This window comes from Babylonia areolata, chromosome 23 (genome assembly GCF_041734735.1).
Source record: "Babylonia areolata isolate BAREFJ2019XMU chromosome 23, ASM4173473v1, whole genome shotgun sequence".
Lineage (NCBI taxonomy): Eukaryota > Metazoa > Mollusca > Gastropoda > Neogastropoda > Buccinidae > Babylonia > Babylonia areolata.
This window is the reverse complement of record NC_134898.1, coordinates 34636961-34658491: the sequence shown is the minus strand read 5'-3', so window position 1 is coordinate 34658491 and position 21531 is coordinate 34636961. Positions and strand designations below refer to the sequence as shown.

The following is a 21531-nucleotide window of genomic DNA, read 5'->3' as shown; positions in this document are numbered from 1 at the left end:
ATAACTGATGCTTCAACATCACAAGGACAACAAACCGGAAATTTCAGTTTAGAAATAATATAATCAACTGACAATCATCAACATTGTAGCATCACAATTCAGTAGTCAACGACTGTAAAATATAACCAACCAGATATTTCAGTTTACAAATGATATATTTACTTGATTAACTGAGAATCAGCAACATTGTATCATCACAAATAAGTAAGTTAACAATTGTAAAAAAAAAAAAAAATCAAAAAAAAAAATCAAAAAAATCATGGCACGTCTCCCTCCCAGTTAAAAAAAAAAAAAAATTGTTATCACATATCGAGGTCGGTAAAAAGAAAACAACTGACCCCCCTAAAACAGCAGTTAATGTATCATGGCGACGTGGCAACGCAGCGTCTCCCGACGCTCACTCCGACGCCATGGACAGGAGTGAGTTAATGGTGGCGTCCTTGTTGCCACGGTTGGCCTCGAAGACGGACTTGATGACCTCATCCTCCATGTTGGGGAACATGTCCTTGACCTGCTTGAGGTCATCCTCCGTCATCTGGGGGGGCGGCTGTGGCTGCGGCGGCTGCTGCTGCTGCATTGGCGGCACGCCTGGCTGCTGCTGGTACACTGTGAGACAGCAGCAAGTTGATGGAATCATAATGATCATGATAACTGTCACAGCATCAAGCTGATGGAATCATGATGATCATGATAAATGTCACAGTATCAAGTTGATGGAATCATGATGATCATGATAACTGTCACAGCATCAAGTTGATGGAATCATGATGACCATGATAAATGTCACAGTATCGAGTTGATGGAATCATGATGATCATGATAAATGTCGCAGCATTGAGTTGATGGAATCATGATAATCATGATAAATGTCAAAGTATCGAGTTGATGGAATGATGATGATCATGATAAATGTCACAGCATCAAGTTGATGGAATCATGATCATGATAAATGTCACAGTATCCAGTTGATGGAATCATGATCATGATAAATGTCACAGCATCAAGTTGATGGAATCATAATGATCATGATAAATGTCATAGCTTTGAAGTTGATGGAATCATAATGATCATGATAAATGTCACAGCATCGAGTTGATGGAATTATAATGATCATGATAAATGTCACAGGATCAAGCTGATGGAATCATAATCATCATGATAAATGTCACAGTATCGAGTTGATGGAATCATAATGATCATGATAAATGTCACAGCATCAAGTTGATGGAATCATAATGATCATGATAAATGTCACAGTATCGAGTTGATGGAATCATGATGATCATGATAAATGTCAGAGCATCAAGTTGATGGAATCATGATGATCATGATAAATGTCACAGCATCAAGTTGATGGAATCATGATGATTTTGTAAAGATTTCAAGGCCTTAAAATAAAGGCACGTAATTTTCTTCTAGATTAAAAACAAACAAACAAACAAAGAAACAAACAACAAAAAACACACCAAAAAAACACACCAACCTGCGTGCATAAGTGTGTGTGCATATGCATGCATGCATTCCTGAATTTACTAATTTCTTTAAAGCATTAGGAGCCCTATCTAGAGAACAGGGCACAATATGAACTTACATTAATATCAGAATGCCCTGTGTGTTCACAAATCTACAAATTCAGATGGCCAGCCAAGCCAAGCCACTCCCATAGACAGCAACACAGTGAGTCCTCCTTGATATCAGAGGGAAGACCGTTATGATATCACCATTCTTTCTAGATAGTGACATCCTCCTTGATATCAGAGGAAGACCATTACCATCACCATAGGAAGACCGTTACCACCATCACCATTCTTTCTAGTGACATCCTCCTTGAGATCAGAGGAAGACTGTTATGATCATCATCATTCCTTCTTTCTAGTGACATCCTCCTTGAGATCAGAAGGAAGACCGTTACAATCATCATCATTCTTTCTAGATAGTGATGTCCTCCTTGAGATCAGAGGGAAGACCGTTACAATCAACACCATTCTTTCTAGATAGTGATGTCCTCCTTGAGATAATAATAATAATAATAATAATGGATACTTATATAGCACACTATCCAGAAATCTGCTCTAGGTGCTTTACAAAAACACTTTTGTTAACATAAAACATCACACACACACACACACACACACATGCACGCACGCACACACACACACACACAGCATACATACATTTTAACATACATGTGTATCTAACAGCTACCCTAACACATACGCATACATAGGCTGGCACAAACTTACATAAACACGAGATCATCATCATTCTTTCTAAATAGTGACGTCCTCCTTGACATCAGAGGGAAGACCGGTACAATCATCACCATTCTTTCTAGATAGTGACATCCTCCTTGACATCAGAGGGAAGACCGGTACAATCATCACCATTCTTTCTAGATAGTGACGTCCTCCTTGACATCAGAGGGAAGACCGGTACAATCATCATCATTCTTTCTAAATAGTGACGTCCTCCTTGACATCAGAGGGAAGACCGGTACAATCATCATCATTCTTTCTAAATAGTGACGTCCTCCTTGACATCAGAGGGAAGACCGGTACAATCATCACCATTCTTTCTAGATAGTGACATCCTCCTTGAGATCATCATCATTCCTTCTAGATAGTTACGTCCTCTACATAGTGACGTCCTCCTTGACATCAGAGGGAAGACCGTTATGATCATCATCATTCTTTCTAGATAGTGACGTCCTCCTTGACATCAGAGGGAAGACCGTTACGATCATCATCATTCTTTCTAGATAGTGACGTCCTCCTTGACATCAGAGGGAAGACCGTTACGATCATCATCATTCTTTCTAGATAGTGACGTCCTCCTTGACATCAGAGGGAAGACCGTTATGATCATCATCATTCTTTCTAGATGGTGACGTCCTCCTTGACATCAGAGGGAAGACCGTTATGATCATCATCATTCTTTCTAGATGGTGACGTCCTCCTTGACATCAGAGGGAAGACCGTTATGATCATCACCATTCTTTCTAGATAGTGACGTCCTCCTTGACATCAGAGGGAAGACTGTTATGATCATCACCATTCTTTCTAGATAGTGACGTCCTCCTTGAGATCAGAGGGAAGACCGTTACGATCATCATCATTCTTTCTAGATAGTGACGTCCTCCTTGACATCAGAGGTAAGACCATTACGATCATCATCATTCTTTCTAGATAGTGACGTCCTCCTTGACATCAGAGGGAAGACCATTATGATCATCATTCTTTCTAGATAGTGACGTCCTCCTTGACATCAGAGGAAGACCGTTACAATCATCATCATTCTTTCTAGATGGTGACGTCCTCCTTGAGATCAGAGGGAAGACCGTTATGATCATCATCATTCTTTCTAGATGGTGACGTCCTCCTTGACATCAGAGGGAAGACCGTTATGATCATCATCATTCTTTCTAGATAGTGACGTCCTCCTTGACATCAGAGGTAAGACCATTACGATCATCATCATTCTTTCTAGATAGTGACGTCCTCCTTGACATCAGAGGGAAGACCGTTATGATCATCATCATTCTTTCTAGATAGTGACGTCCTCCTTGACATCAGAGGGAAGACCGTTATGATCATCATCATTCTTTCTAGATAGTGACGTCCTCCTTGACATCAGAGGGAAGACCGTTATGATCATCATCATTCTTTCTAGATAGTGATGTCCTCCTTGACATCAGAGGGAAGACCGTTATGATCATCATCATTCTTTCTAGATAGTGACGTCCTCCTTGACATCAGAGGGAAGACCGTTATGATCATCATCATTCTTTCTAGATAGTGACGTCCTCCTTGACATCAGAGGGAAGACCGTTATGATCATCATCATTCTTTCTAGATAGTGACGTCCTCCTTGACATCAGAGGGAAGACCGTTATGATCATCATCATTCTTTCTAGATAGTGACGTCCTCCTTGACATCAGAGGGAAGACCGTTATGATCATCATCATTCTTTCTAGATAGTGACGTCCTCCTTGAGATCAGAGGGAAGACCGTTACGATCATCATCATTCTTTCTAGATAGTGACGTCCTCCTTGAGATCAGAGGGAAGACCGTTATGATCATCATCATTCTTTCTAGATAGTGACGTCCTCCTTGACATCAGAGGGAAGACCGTTATGATCATCATCATTCTTTCTAGCTCAAGCTCCAACTAACCCATGGGCTGAGGCGCAGGGGGGCAGACCACAGGTGCGGGGAAGTACATGGGCATCACCATGGGGGCAGGGAAGGTGCTCACGTAGCTCACCTGGGGAAGGGTGGTGGTCGCCGGCTGCACAGGCACATCGTCATCATCGTCACCATCGTCATCACCATTGTCATCATCATCATTATCATTGTCATCACCATTATTTAGAGTTATGCATGTTTGTGAATGACTGGTGTGAAAACGCACTGATTTGTCTCTGCACAAGGTTCAGCACTATATAAATACTATTATTATTATTGTTATTATCATTATCATAATTATAATTATTATTAACACTGTTATTGTTATTATCATTATCATAAGCATTAATGCCTAATCTGGAAAATAAGCCCCGGCCCGGGTGTTTAAAAAAATAAAAAAAAAATCAACAATATGTAAATACCTAAAAGGAAAAATTAAACATAAGATACAAAACTTTATCAAATTATTCCTCTACCACACACACACACCCAAACACACACAAGTATGTGCGCACGCACACACGCAAGTCATAGTACACAATCATAAACAGTACACAATCAAAAATGCAATCTACAAATTCTGAAACCCTCAAACTCACTCACTCACTGATAGTCATTTTAGTTCATACCCTGTTCATCGTCACTAACCAGCAAGAAGCCTGAGAAATCTAAACTCTCAAAGTCTGACCAAAAATCAAAAACTACAAAAACAAATAATATAAGAATGCTTTTTCTGACTGCATAATATTAAAAAAAATATTTCATTTCTTTACACAGATCCCTCTTACTTGTTATCTTATCTGATTTCCTGCTGGTGATCTAAGTGAGGTCTTTGGCTGAATGTACTAAATACACAGACAGTTCAGTTCAATTCAGTCACTCAAGGAGGCATCACTGCATTTGGGACAAAACCATATATGCTATACATCTGCTAAGCACATGCCTGACCAGCAGTGTAACCCAATGCGCTTAGTTAGGCCTTGAGGTGAAAATAAAATGAAATAAGGTAAAATAAGATACAAAAGTAAATCAACAGATAAGTGATTATATTAATGAACTGATAATTAGAAAAAGTAAAGAATATATATATATATATATATATATATATATATATATATATATATATATATATATATATATATATATATATCAACAACAAACAAAAAAAAAAAAAGAGAAAAATACTCTACAGGCAAATACCACAGACAATTGATACAATTACCACAGACAATTGATGATGGAGTCTCCCGTCGGACCGACAGATGAGTAGGCAGGCAGGCTTATCTGTCGGTGTGTGTCCTCATATGGGAGAAGAGGCCGATTCTGGATGCGCAGCACTTCCCACAAGTGTTGCAAGGGAAAACGTCTCCAGAAGTTGAGCCCTGCTTCCTTCGCTCACACTTCTCCTTAATGGCCAGCGTTCTCTTGTTTTCAAACGTCTTTATGCCACTAGAGCACAGCATCCTCCAGCGAGAGCGGTCAAGGGCATCAGTTTCCCAGGAAGCGATGTCTATGTCACAGGCTTTGAGGTTTGTCTTCAAGGTGTCCTTGAAGCGCTTGCAGGGTCTTCCAAGTTCACGGTGGCCTTCCTTCAGCTGGCCATACAAAAGCATCTTCGGGATCCTGCTGTCTGTCATGCAGACGTGTCCTGTCCAGCGTAGCTGGCACTGGATCAGCAGGCTTTCGATGCTGGGCAGGCCGCTCCTCTCTAGAACCTGGAGGTTGGAGACCCTGTCTTGCCACTTGATGCCGAGGATCTTTCAGAGAATTGATACAACTACCACAGACAACTGATTAAACTACCACAGACAACTGATACAACTACCACAGACAACTGATAAAACTACCACAGACAAATACAACAGACAAATATTACAATCTTAACATGATAGATAAATGCTACAAACACTACAAATACCAAAGGCAAGTACTACAGACAAACACTACAGCTGCATGCCAATGTGGATGCTGACATACATGTACACTCTGCAGACAAATCCTAATATAAATCACAGGGGGGTGGGGTGGGGGGTGGGGGGGGCAGGGGGGCAAAGAGGAAATCTCACCGCCAGTGACAAGATGACATTCATCGCCCCTTCCAGACCGTCGCCAAGGCGACCACTGAGGTCAGTCCACTGGTCCACTGTTTCACCGCTGATCACCGTCTGGGGAATGGGGATCACCGCCCACGCCACTCGGTCATCCACCGTGAATGACCGCTGCACAGCATCACAAGTGGAGTGATGGCCCAGCGGGCAACGCGTTTGCCTAGGAAGCGAGAGAATCTGAGCGCTCTGTGTTTGAATCCTTGGCACAGTCGCCAGTATTTTCTCCCACTCCTGTAGACCTTGAGTGGTGGTCTGGACGCTAGTCGTTCGGATGAGACGATAAACTGAGGTCCTGTGCGCAGCATGCACTTAGTGCATGTAAGAGAACCCACGACATTGAAAGGGTTGTCCCTGGCAAATTTCTGTAGAAAAATCCACTTTGATAGGAAAATAAATATCAAATTGCAAGCAGGATAAAAGTACCAAAAAAATGGGTTGTTGTGTCTTCAGTTTAACGTCTTTCCACTTGAAGTGATATTAGACGAAAAAACCCACAAAAAAACACACAAAAAACCGTGGGGGTAGTGGCTGTGAGGGGGGCGGGGGGGTTAAAAAAAAAAGGGTGTCGCTCTCAGTGTAGCGACATGCTCTCCTGGAGAGAACAACCCAAATTTCACACTGAGAAATCTGTTGTGACAAAATAGAGTAATACAATACAATACAACACCTACATATGGTCAGTGATGTCAAGAATCAAGAAGTCAATACACACAATTACACTATGCACATACTTTATTGTCCATACTAAGGTACAGAGATTTGCTTTTTGTGACAGCAGCATGTGTCCAACATAAAAGCAAACAAATAAAATAAAATATAGGAAGAAATTTAAAAAAAAAAAAGAGATAAACTGGATGGCAATTAAACAGAAACAGCTATGAACAAATATATAGATTACTGAATTCTCATGCAACTTCCTTTCACCTCTTTTTGGGGCATGGAGGATTACAAACAAAAGAAGAAAGCAGTCATGGTAAAAAAAACAAAACAATAAGTGCACTGATCAATATCATTCATGTGGCGAATACAATGTTGAAATCTCTAAATGCTTACACATGTTCAAAGGGTACTAAAAACAACCTCTAAATCTGCTAAGGAATATTTTGTAGAAAGTAACAGACAATACTCACTGAAAACAGTTCTAACTATGAAGCTGGGCTCATAAATTTTACATGTAATAGCAAATTCATAAGTTTTCAAACAGACATTTGCCATCTTCATAAACTTGGAAATTAAAAGCATAAGCTGTCTTTATCCACGCATCAACTGACGCAACAAAAGCTGTCTGTTACGTAATAGGGAAGGATGGATATGATGAAAAAAAACCCACTTTTTTGTGCACACACATCACTGATGTGTACAAGTTTAGGTTCACAGAAGACCACTGAAGCAGAGCCTAGCCACAGAGAAAACATGTCACAACACACACAAACATGCCACAGAGAAAACATGTCACAACACACACAAACATGTCACAGAGAAAACATGTCACAACACACACAAACATGCCACAGAGAAAACATGTCACAACATATAGAAACATGCCACAGAGAAAACATGTCACAACACACACAAACATGCCACAGAGAAAACATGTCACAACATACACAAACATGCCACAGAGAAAACATGTCACAACATACACAAACATGCCACAGAGAAAACATGTCACAACACACACAAACATGCCACAGAGAAAACATGTCACAACATACACAAACATGCCACAGAGAAAACATGTCACAACACACACAAACATGTCACAGAGAAAAAATGTCACAACATACACAAATGTGCCACAGAGAACACATGTCACAACACACAAACATGCCACAGAGAAAACATGTCGCAACATACACAAACATGCCACAGAGAAAACATGTCACAACACACACAAACATGCCACAGAGAAAACACATGTCACAACATACACAAACATGCCACAGAGAAAACATGTCACAACATACACAAATGTGCCACAGAGAAAACATGTCACAACATACACAAACATGCCACAGAGAAAACATGTCACAACATACACAAACATGCCACAGAGAAAACATGTCACAACATACACAAACATGCCATCGAGGACACATGTCACAACATACACAAACATTCCACAGAGAACACATGTCACAACATACACAAACATGCCACAGAGAAAACATGTCACAACATACACAAACATGCCACAGAGAACACATGTCACAACACACACAAACATGTCAATGTGAAAACATGTCACAACATACACAAACATGCCACAGAGAAAACATGTCACAACACACACAAACATGTCACAGAGAAAACATGTCACAACATACACAAACATGCCACAGAGAAAACACATGTCACAACATACACAAACATGCCACAGAGAAAACATGTCACAACACACACAAACATGCCACAGAGAAAACACATGTCACAACATACACAAACATGCCACAGAGAAAACATGTCACAACACACACAAACATGTCACAGAGAAAACATGTCACAACATATAGAAACATGTCACAGAGAAAACATGTCACAACACACAAACATACTACAGAGAACATGTCACAACATACACAAACATGCCACAGAGAAAACATGTCACAACACACACAAATGTGCCACAGAGAACACATGTCACAACACACACAAACATGCCACAGAGAAAACATGTCACAACATACACAAACATGCCACAGAGAAAACATGTCACAACATACACAAACATGCCACAGAGAAAACATGTCACAACACACACAAACATGCCACAGAGAAAACATGTCACAACACACAAACACGCCACAGAGAAAACATGTCACAACATACACAAACATGCCACAGAGAACACATGTCACAACAGACACAGACATGCCACAGAGAAAACATGTCACAACATATAGAAACATGCCACAGAGAAAACATGTCACAACATACACAAACATGTCACAGAGAACACATGTCACAACATACACAAACATGCCACAGAGAAAACATGTCACAACATACACAAACATGCCACAGAGTAAACATGTCACAACACACACAAACATGCCACAGAGAAAACATGTCACAACATACACAAACATGCCACAGAGAAAACATGTCACAACACACACAAACATGCCACAGAGAAAACATGTCACAACACACACAAACATGCCACAGAGAAAACATGTCACAACATACACAAACATGCCACAGAGAAAACATGTCACAACATACACAAACATGCCACAGAGAAAACATGTCACAACACACACAAACATGCCACAGAGAAAACATGTCACAACACACACAAACATGTCACAGAGAAAAAATGTCACAACACACACAAACATGCCACAGAGAAAACATGTCACAACACAAACATGCCACAGAGAAAACATGTCGCAACATACACAAACATGCCACAGAGAAAACATGTCACAACACACACAAACATGCCACAGAGAAAACAGGTCACAACATACACAAATGTGCCACAGAGAAAACATGTCACAACATACACAAACATGCCACAGAGAAAACAGGTCACAACATACACAAATGTGCCACAGAGAAAAAATGTCACAACATACACAAATGTGCCACAGAGAACACATGTCACAACACACACAAACATGTCAATGTGAAAACATGTCACAACATACACAAACATGCCACAGAGAAAACACATGTCACAACATACACAAACATGTCACAGAGAAAACATGTCACAACACACACAAACATGTCACAGAGAAAACATGTCACAACATACACAAACATGCCACAGAGAAAACATGTCACAACATGCACAAACATGCCACAGAGAAAACATGTCACAACACACACAAACATGCCACAGAGAAAACATGTCACAACATACACAAACATGCCACAGAGAAAACATGTCACAACATACACAAACATGCCACAGAGAAAACATGTCACAACATACACAAACATGCCACAGAGAAAACAGGTCACAACATACACAAATGTGCCACAGAGAACACATGTCACAACATACACAAACATGCCACAGAGAAAACATGTCACAACATACACAAACATGTCACAGAGAAAACATGTCACAACATACACAAACATGTCAATGTGAAAACATGTCACAACACACACAAACATGCCACAGAGAAAACATGTCACAACATACACAAACATGCCACAGAGAAAACATGTCACAACACACACAAACATGCCACAGAGAAAACATGTCACAACACACACAAACATGCCACAGAGAAAACATGTCACAACACACACAAACATGCCACAGAGAAAACATGTCACAACATACACAAACATTCCACAGAGAACACATGTCACAACATACACAAACATGCCGAGCATTCTGGAACAGGGTACCCCTGTGAGAATGGTAGGAATTCACAATAAAACTGAACTTTTACCTCATCAAAGATTTCCAAGTACATGGAATCCACACCATGAGGAAGATACCTGGGGAAAAAAAGAAAAAAAAGGTAAGGGTACAAGTTAGTCAACAATATGAGAAATCAGTTACTTTACAAAAAGCGATTTATAAACTTTACCCTGGTCTGTGCAAGCCATGTCATGAAAATGGTTAGTTTAGCGTAAATACCTGTTTACTAAGAGACATGATTCACACACACACACACACACACACACAGAGAGAGAGAGAGAGAGAGAGAGAGAGAGAGAGAGAAATGTAGCACAAAACTAGTCCTAAGCCGCAAGAGCATCATCGCTCTTCCTTGGGGCATTCAGCACACCCAAACCAAAAATCTCTTTTGCAGTTCACACAACAAAAAGGTTGTCCACAAACAATACAAACTAATCAAAATATGCATACACTTCAACACTCACACCTACATGCACACACACAAACACACACACACACATATACCACACACATATACACACACACAAACCACACACACACACACTTACATACCACTCACACACATACACACAAACCACACATACATACATACATACATACACACACACACACACACACACATACACACCCACACTCACATCCACACCCACACCACATACACATACCTACACCAACACCAACACCCACACCCACATATATATATCAGCCACTTACGTCTGCACAGTTTTGTTCCAGTGAGGATTCTTGCCACCGTTGACAGAGGTGGGGGTCTCAAACACGGTGTGTCCCACACGAACACGGCAGTACGGGTCCATCTTGACCAGCCCATAGTTTCTGTTCAGCCTAGCCTGTGACACAGCCAAGGTTCACGTCACTGCCACGAAGGGTGCATATTTTTCTGTGTGAAATTAGGACTGCTGTCAACATATTTTTCTGTGTGAAATTTGGGCTGCTCTCTACATGTTTTTCTGTGTGAAATTTGGGCTGCTGTCAACATATTTTTCTGTGTGAAATTTGGACTGCTGTCAACATACTTTTCTGTGTGAAATTTGGGCTGCTCTCCCTAAGGAGAGCGCATTACCAAGGTGCAGCACCATCCTTATTTATTGTGTCTTTTTTTTCTGTCTACAATTGTTTCACTTGATCAAATTTTGCCAGAGACAACCCTCCCCACTTTTTTTTTTGTCATGGGTTATTTCATATACTCTAAGTGCATGCTGCACGTGGGACAGTGGTTTATGGTTTCAGCTGGAATGCTAGCACCCAGACCATCACTCAAATTCAGTGGAGGGTGGTGGGGAGTAAAAAGGAATACTAGCACCCAGACCACCACTCAAAATTCAGTGGAGGGTGGTGGGGAGTAAAAAGGAATACTGGCACCCAGACCACCACTCAAAATTCAGTGGAGGGTGGTGGGGAGCAAAAAGGAATATTAGCACCCGGACCACCATTCAAAATTCAGTGGAGGGGGGTGGGGAGTAAAAAGGAATACTAGCACCCGGACCACCACTCAAAATTCAGTGGAGGGTGGGGGGAGTAAAAAGGAATATTAGCACCCGGACCACCATTCAAAATTCAGTGGAGGGGGGTGGGGAGTAAAAATCGTTATCTTGTATGCTCTAAGTGCATGCTGCACGTCATGGGACATTGGTTTATGGCTTCAGCCAGAATACTAGCACCCAGACCACCAGTCAAAATTCAGTGGAGGGGGGCTGGGAGTAAAAAATCCCCGTCCAAACAGACTGGACTTGATTGAACCCACACAATGGACACTTGCCACTTTTACTGCCAGACCACCAGTCCACAGATTACTGTTAATTAAAGAGATGGTGCAGGTTGTGTTTTAAGGTGACTGTGTTTACGGGGTGTTTGCTTCGTCTCTTTAACACTCACACACACACAAAGGTCACTCAATCAAAGCATTCAATCAATTCAACTCTTAATTCTTTCACTGCCATAGGTGACCTTAGTCGACTAGACAGTGCACCACCAATAAGCAACTCTAGTCAATATACAGGGGTTAGGTTAAAAGGTTAAAAGGTGAAAACGACCCGGTTAGATTGTAAGACAGCTTGACAGCTGAAGCCTGCTTCCCCACCAAGAGAACAATGACTGACCTTTGCTCCCTGACCCAGTTCAAAGTGAACAAGTCAATTATGTTTGTTTTGACATGAACCAAGCCTGTGACTGAGTGCACTGTATCTAAAATATCTGGCTGCTGAGGAGTCTTTTCCAAATAGAAACTTGGGCAAGAGTTACAAAAAAAAAAAAAAAGGGAAAAAAAAAGAAGGAAAAAAAAAAGTGAGAATGCTATATACTGCAAGGCATGCCTTTCTGGCCAAATTCTGCTTCTATGTTCCCCCCCCCCCCCCCCCACCACTCCCATCCCCCACCACACACATATTTTCATTGACCAGTTTCCTGTCTTCCCTTCTTGGGGTGTTGCAAGTTTTCATTCCAACCCCCCCCCCACACACACACAACCTCCCCCCCCCCACACACACACACCTCCACCTACAACCCTCTCTCCTTGGATATATTCTGTCTTGCCCAGTTTTACCTGGTTATACCAGATTTTTTTTAACTCATACTGACTTTATGTCATTTAACTCACTCTGTACGGCCAGTCCTCTCTTCTCCTCTACACAGACCCCTCAGATGTCCAGTGGGTGTCTCAATGACCCAACCTTTAGCTTCCATCGTCAGAATTGTGGTATTCTTTGTCAACATTCACCTCTTCAGTATAAGAGCCTTCCGCTTGCAATATTTTGATGATGGTAATTGGGGGTGAAACGCTGTTAACGTCATCTCTTTCGCCGTTCGTGTGGAGAGAGTTAACATGATGTGAAAAGAGTGAGTAAACTCCTATTTTTGTGTCCTGTACTTCTTGCTTCCCTGTTGCACATTTTTCTGTCACTTATTAAACAGACCGTGTTGGTAGTGTTGCACAGTTACAGTGTTTCTGTCCGGACAACACTTCACAGATCACTCGTTGGTAGTGTTGCACAGTTACGGTGTTTCTGTCCGGACAACACTTCACAGATCACTATTAAAGAAACAGTGTTGGTAGTGTTGCACGGTTACAGTGTTTCTGTCTGGACAACACTTCACAGATCACTTGTTGGTAGTGTTGCAAAGTTACAGTGTTTCTGTCTGGACAACACTTCACATATCACTATTAAAGAGACAGTGTTGGTAGTGTTGCAAAGTTACAGTGTTTCTGTCTGGACAACACTTCACATATCACTATTAAAGAGACAGTGTTGGTAGTGTTGCACAGTTACTGTGTTTCTGTCCAGACAACACTTCACAGATCACTTGTTGGTAGTGTTGCAAAGTTACAGTGTTTCTGTCCGGACAACACTTCACATATCACTATTAAAGACACAGTGTTGGTAGTGTTGCAAAGTTACAGTGTTTCTGTCCGGACAACACTTCACAGATCACTATTAAAGACACAGTGTTGGTAGTGTTGCAAAGTTACAGTGTTTCTGTCCGGACAACACTTCACATATCACTATTAAAGAGACAGTGTTGGTAGTGTTGCAAAGTTACAGTGTTTCTGTGTGGACAACACTTCACATATCACTATTAAAGAAACAGTGTTGGTAGTGTTGCATGGTTACAGTGTTTCTGTCTGGACAACACTTCACATATCACTATTAAAGAGACAGTGTTGGTAGTGTTGCAAAGTTACAGTGTTTCTGTGTGGACAACACTTCACATATCACTATTAAAGACACAGTGTTGGTAGTGTTGCAAAGTTACAGTGTTTCTGTCCGGACAACACTTCACATGTCAATATTAAAGACACAGTGTTGGTAGTGTTGCAAGGTTACAGTGTTTATGGGGTGTTCACTTCGTCTCTTTCAGTTTCACTCTCACACAAAGAAAGATCAACCAGTTAACACACTCAGTACGGCCAGTCCTCTCTTCTCCTCTACACAGACCCCTCAGATGTCCAGTGGGTGTCTGAATGACCCAACCTTTAGCTTCCGTCGTCAGAATTGTGGTATTCTTTGTCAACATTCACCTTCCATTTGCAATATTTTGATGGTGGTAACTGGGGTGAAACGCTGTTAACGTCGTCTCTTTCGCCGTTCGTATGGAGAGAGTTAAAGCACGCAATCAAACTAACAAGAACACACACACACAAAACCCCATACAAAACTAGAATGCTATATACTGCCATCCACCCCTATCTTTCTGGCCCCCTCCTGCCTCTGCCTGTCATGCACACTGTAATGGCAGATAAGTGTCTAACCATTCTGCCACCTCCCTCCACATATCGTATTGTAATGTAATGTTACTGTAACGAACGCAGTGACGCCTCCTTGAGCTACTGAAACTGAAACTGAAACTGTTACTGTATGGGCACAGCCTATAATTGCTCCTGCCCTCCAACGGGCCAACAACCGAGTGGTTAAAGCTTTGGACTTTCAATCTGAGGGTCCTGCGTTCGAATCTCAGTATCAGCACCTGGTGGGTAAAGGGTAGAGAATTTTTCTGATCTTCCAGGTCAACGTATGTGCAGCCCTGCCTGTACCTGAACCCCTTTCGTGTGTATACGCAAGCAGATCAAATATGCACATTTAAGATCCTGTAATCCATGTCAGTGTTCGGTGGGTTATGGAAACAAGAACATACCCAGAATGCACACCCCAGAAAAGGGAGTATGGCTGCCTATATGGGGAGGTAAAAACGGTCATACATGTAAAAGCCCACTCATGTACATACAAGTGAACGTGGGAGTTGCAACCCACGAATGAAGAAGAAGAAGAAGAAGAAGAAGATCCTACCCTCCTAGTTCTAATCTTTCCCCCCTACCTGTACAATGGTGATGGAGAGGCGGCCCTGGAGGTTGGCGGCCACAGGCTGCACGAAGCCTGCCTGCTGTTGAGCCTGCAGGACCTGGGCGATGCGGTGATCCTCCTGCTCCTGCCTGGGGCCTCCTCCTCCTGCCCCTCCCCCTGCACGCAGAAAGTCTGCAGGCAGGTCCCCCACCATCACCTGGAGAATAGTTAACAGAGGTGAGTGGTTGGGGGGGAAGAATTATTCCCCCACCATCACCTGGAGAATGGTTAACAGAGGTGAGTGTTTAGGGGGGAAGAATTATTCCCCCACCATCACCTGGAGAATGGTTAACAGAGGTGAGTGGCTGGGGGGGAAGAATTATTCCCCCACCATCACCTGGAGAATAGTTAACAGAGGTGAGTGGCTGGGGGGAAGAATTATTCCCCCACCATCACCTGGAGAATGGTTAACAGAGGTGAGTGGTTGGGGGGGAAGAATTATTCCCCCACCATCACCTGGAGAATGGTTAACAGAGTTGAGTGGCTGGGGGGAAGAATTATTCCCCCACCATCACCTGGAGAATCGTTAGGAGAGGTGAGTGTTTAGGGGGGGAGGAATTATTCCCCCACCATCACCTGGAGAATAGTTAACAGAGGTGAGTGTTTAGGGGGGAAGAATTATTCCCCCACCATCACCTGGAGAACAGTTAACAGAGGTGAGTGTTTAGGGGGGAAGAATTATTCCCCCACCATCACCTGGAGAATAGTTAACAGAGGTGAGTGTTTAGGGGGGAAGAATTATTCCCCCACCATTACCTGGAGAATGGTTAACAGAGGTGAGTGGCTGGGGGGAAGAATTATTCCCCCACCATCACCTGGAGAATCGTTAACAGAGGTGAGTGTTTAGGGGGGAAGAATTATTCCCCCACCATCACCTGGAGAATGGGGAAGAATTATTCCCCTTTTGCACCTTCCTGCTCACATCCCTCCTCCATTTTTTGTTTTGTTTTATATTATCTTTTTTGTTTTGTTTTATATTATCTTTTAAAAAAAAAAGTTATGATCAAACCTCCCTTCATTATTTGTACACCTGATATATATATATATATATTTTTTTTTTTATTCACAAATTTTTTTTCATAATTATCTTTTTTTCAAGTTATGATTAAACCTCCCTACATTTTAAAAATTTATTAAATTTTTTTTTTTAACAGAATAATACTGTGAATGTATGAACAAACTGTTCAGGTCTCAAGTCATACCAAGAGACGTGTACACCTGCTAGTGCCTGAACCCCCTACGTGTGTATGTGCTTGTATGCATGTACATGTATGCAGAAGATCAAATACGCACATTAAATATCATGTAATCCATGTCAGTGTTCGGTGGGTTATGGAAACACAAAAGTACCCAGCATGCATCAACTGCGACAGTCATCAGCAAGCTGATGTTGGTCATGTCATGGAGAGATGGAAAGTGACAATCAGCAAGTTGGTGTTGGTCGTGTCATGGAGACATGGAAAGTGACTATCAGCAAGTTGACGTTGGTCGTGTCATGGAGAGATGGAAAGTGACAATCAGCAAGTTGATGTTGGTCATGTCATGCAGAGATGGAAAGTGACAGTCATCAGCTAGTTGATGCTGGTCGTTGTCATGGAGAGATGGAAAGTGACAGTCATCAGCAAGTTGATGTTGGTCGTGTCATAGATGGAAAGTGACAATCATCAAGTTGGTGTTGGTCATGTCATGGAGAGATGGAAAGTGGTAGTCATCAGCAAGTTGATGTTGGTCGTGTCATGGAGAGATGGAAAGTGACAATCAGCAAGCTGATGCTGGTCATGTCATAGAGAGATGGAAAGTGACAATCATCAAGAAGTTGATGTTGGTCATGTCATAGAGAGATGGAAAGTGACAATCATCAACAAGTTGATGTTGGTTGTGTCATGGAGAGATGGAAAGTGACAGTCAGCAAGCTGAAGTTGGTCGTGTCATGGAGAGATGGAAAGTGATAGTCATCAGCAAGCTGATGTTGGTTGTGTCATAGAGAGATGGAAAGTGACAATCAGCAAGTTGCTGTTGGTCATGTCATGGAGAGATGGAAAGTGACAATCAGCAAGTTGATGTTGGTCATGTCATGGAGAGATGGAAAGTGACAATCAGCAAGTTGATGTTGGTCATGTCATGGAGATATGGAAAGTGACAATCAGCAAGTTGGTGTTGGTCGTGTCATACAGAGATGGAAAGTGACAGTCATCAACAAGTTGGTGTTGGTCGTGTTATGGAGAGATGGAAAGTGACAATCATCAACAAGTTGATGTTGGTTGTGTCATGGAGAGACAGAAAGTGACAGTCAGCAAGTTGATGTTGGTCGTGTCATGGAGAGATGGAAAGTGACAGTCATCAGCAAGTTGATGTTGGTTGTGTCATAGAGAGATGGAAAGTGACAATCAGGAAGTTGATGTTGGTCATGTCATGGAGAGATAGAAAGTGACAGTCACCAGCAAGTTGATGTTGGTCGTGTCATGGAGAGATGGAAAGTGACAATCAGCAAGTTGATGTTGGTCATGTCATGGAGAGATAGAAAGTGACAGTCATCAACAAGTTGGTGTTGGTCGTGTCATGGAGAGATGGAAAGTGACAATCATCAGCAAGTTGATGTTGGTCGTGTCATAGAGAGATGGAAAATGGCAATCAGCAAGTTGGTGTTGGTCGTGTCATGGAGAGATGGAAAGTGACAATCAGCAAGTTGATGTTGGTTGTGTCATGGAGAGATAGAAAGTGACAGTCATCAGCAAGCTGATGTTGGTCGTGTCATGGAGAGATGGAAAGTGATAGTCATCAACAAGTTGATGTTGGTCATGTCATGGAGAGATGGAAAGTGACAATCATCAAGTTGGTGTTGGTCATGTCATGGAGAGATGGAAAGTGACAGTCATCAGCAAGTTGATGTTGGTCGTGCCATAGGGAGATGAAAAGAGTACAGGGGTGAGGGAAGAGTCCAGGAAGGAGAAACATTAGTAACTTGTACCACAGGTTCTATTCATTTTAAGGAAAATAAATCAGAACCCCATACAACAGTTGAACAGAGTAAAGCTCTCAAACAGCTTATTTCAAGTTACCCATGGTGTAGCATCTTGTTATGCTGATGAATTAAGGGTCACTGTTATAACTGATCTTAATTAAGCAAATTATGTTTCTTCTTCCTGGTCTTTTACCTCATTTCTTTACTCTTACACTCTGTCTCTTGCTCTTTTCAACCTTCCACTGTGTGTGTGTGTGTGTGTGTGTGTGTGTGTGTGTGTGTGTGTGTGTGTATGTGTGTGTGTGTGTGTATGTGTATGTGTGTGTGTGTGTGATTGTTGTGTGGTGTGTGTGTGTGTGTGTGTTTGTTGTGTGTGTTTGTTGTGTGTGATTGTTGTGTGTGTGGTGTATGTGTTCAGGCCTAAGAAGTTAGCATATGAACAAAATAATGTTTAGTATTGTAACGTTCTGTAACTCGCCCATTCAAACACACAACACACACTGCACCACAGACGAGAATGGGGGATGGAGGGTGAGGGAGGTTCTCAGTCAACTATACACATGTGACAAACAGTATCAATCATTAAAATGAACGATTTACGTAACACATTATGGTATAAGGTGGCAAAGGCAATGTTTTTTGAAGGTGGTTGGACAATCATGTTGTTTAATTGTTTCTGGGAGTGAGTTCCATAGGGTGGGGCCTGAGTAAACCAGACTGGATTTGAACAAGTCAATTCTTGGGATTGGGATATGGACTTTGATGGGATTCTTTGATGAATTTACAGAAAATCTGTCTGTTAATGTTGGTGGTGCATTACCTGTCATAATCTTTTGCACCACGATTCCTTTGTTGTACTCTAATCTACAGTTTAGTGGGAGGATATTCACTTGTTTATAGTCTGAGTCTAAAAAGGGAAGTCTTTTTAAGGAGTACCAGTTTATGATGATTCTGTAATGGCTTCATGGTGTTCACAGTTGCAGAGTCCCATAGTGTTGATGCATAATTTATTGATGAGTATTGTAGACTGGATATGTGCTTGAAAGAGAGAGACAGAGAGAAACAGAGACAGACAGACAGAGAGACAAACAGACAGACAGGCAGGCAGCTAGAGAGAGAGAGAGAGAGAGAGAGAGAGAGAGAGAGAGAGAGAGAGAAACAGATGAGTAAAATCCTATTTTTGTAACCTATTTGAACAGCAAATTTTGTGCATCTGTATATGAAACGACCATCTGCAGATGTTGTAACCCAATTCCAGTGATTTTTTTTTCTCTCTCTCAAATTTTACTGATCTATGTTAGTATGTAATTTTTACTATGTATTCCGCCTGTGTCGTGTCACATAAGTTAATTAGGCCTGTGAGATAATATCGGCCATGACACCGACTGTCCCGTGATTGGTAGTGCAAACATACGTGACAGCCGTACACTAATGAGAACACGACAGACATTACCTTTATTCCGTGAATAAAACCCACCCGATATTCAACAGAGCCCACACGATATTCACCCAAAATGTTATCCGTCACGTCACTGTTTACCTGGTTTCGCCGAGAGTCAGCAGCAGCAGACATGTCTGGGGTCGGCTGCTGAGAAGTTGGAGTTTTGCTTTCTGTCGACATGTTTTCTGAGGCGGAAGTGTTTTATCTTCCAAGGGAGAAGACTGCGGAATTAAATGCACAAATCTAAAGATAGGCAAATGCTAGTTATTGCCCGTCGGCTGCGATACGTAACCAAGAAATGAGTGTGTGGAGGGGGGGTTGAGGGGGTGCAGGGTAATGTGTGTGTGTGTGTGTGTGTGTGTGTGTGTGTTGGGGCTCATGTACGTTTATGTGTACTTGATTGTGCTTTCATATCTGTGAAACTGCATGTTTAGTGCATATATGTTATGCATATGTGTGTGTGTATGTGTGAATGTGTGTCTGCATGTTTTACATTTATTTGCTTATTTATCATCATTGTTGTCTTTTTTTTATCTTATTTATTTATTTATTTATCTATTTATCTTTATTTTTGTACGCTTACAGTTGACTTCATTAAGTTTTTGCGCCTTATAAATATTATTATTAGTAGCAGTTCTTTTTTTATGTATTTATCTATTATTTATTTACTTGTTTCTTTTTATTTTATTTTATTTCATTTTTATGTTTTTATTTTTTTTTTCTCAAGGCCTGACTAAGCGCGTTGGGTTACGCTGCTGGTCAGGCATCTGCTGGGCAGTTGTGGTGGAGCGTATATGGATTTGTCCTAACGCAGTGACGCCTCCTTGAGCTACTGAACTGAAACTGAAACTGCTCGTCGGCTTCGTTGATGTGAGCAAGGAGCATTGAGTAAGGTCCTGTGATAGCTCAGTTGGTTGAACGGACGGTGGACTGTTGAGGTGAATAGTGCAGCGATCCTTAGGTCGGTGGTTGGAATCCGCCCCGAGGAATTTTTTTGGCGGGAGGTGACAGAATGGTGAAGACGTTTATGTCAGTGATTCCCGGTTTCGTGCCATTTCTCCGGCCCAAGCCTGACCGGAAAACCAAGCTGAGTGTCTGATCATTCGGATGATACGATTATCGCAACTGATCAAAAAGTAAGGGTGGTCCACTCCACATCAGTGCGACAAACCGTGGTCTGTGTGCAGCACGCACCTTGTGCACGGCTGAAAAAGAACCCACGGCAACGAAAGGGTTGTCCTCCAGTCAGTCTGTCAGTCTGGCGAAATTCTGCAAAAGAAATCTACTCGTATTCGTATTTCTCTTTATCACATCAGATTTCTCTGAGTGAAATTCGGGCTGCTCTCCCCAGGGAGAGCGCGTCGCTACACTACAACGCCACCCACTTTTTTTGTATTTCAAGTTTTCCCAGTGCGTGCAGTTTTATTTGTTTTTCTTATCGCAGTGGATTTTTCTACATAATTTTGTCAGGAACAACTTTTTTGTTGCCGTGGGTTCTTTTACGTGCGCTAAGTGCATGCTGCACACGGGACCTCGGTTTATCGTCTCATCCGAATGACTAGCGTCCAGACCACAACTCAAGGTCTAGTGGAGG

At 41.9% G+C, this 21531-nt stretch overlaps 1 protein-coding gene across 1 annotated transcript; it reads right to left on the bottom strand.

The window, feature by feature from the left end:
* LOC143298064 (toll-interacting protein A-like) lies at positions 1-20136 on the bottom strand. Its single transcript, XM_076610735.1, has 7 exons — positions 20037-20136; positions 15509-15691; positions 11396-11529; positions 10710-10758; positions 6253-6405; positions 4175-4289; positions 1-606 (listed from the first exon to the last, which is right to left on the bottom strand). The coding sequence occupies exons 1-7, from the start codon at positions 20115-20117 to the stop codon at positions 398-400; spliced, it is 924 nt and encodes a 307-aa protein (XP_076466850.1). The 5' UTR covers positions 20118-20136; the 3' UTR covers positions 1-397.
* Between the last annotated feature and the right edge of the window lie 1395 nt (positions 20137-21531).

Excerpts from the sequence above, each read along its gene's own strand:
- LOC143298064 (XM_076610735.1), bottom strand. The coding sequence starts at position 20,117 with ATGTCGACAGAAAGCAAAACTCCAACTTCTCAGCAGCCGACCCCAGAC. Across the intron at positions 4,290-6,252 it reads ATGTCATCTTGTCACTGGCG|CCGGCGACCACCACCCTTCC; the intron begins GTGAGATTTCCT and ends GTGCCTGTGCAG. Across the intron at positions 607-4,174 it reads CCCTGCGCCTCAGCCCATGG|TGTACCAGCAGCAGCCAGGC; the intron begins GTTAGTTGGAGC and ends GCTGTCTCACAG.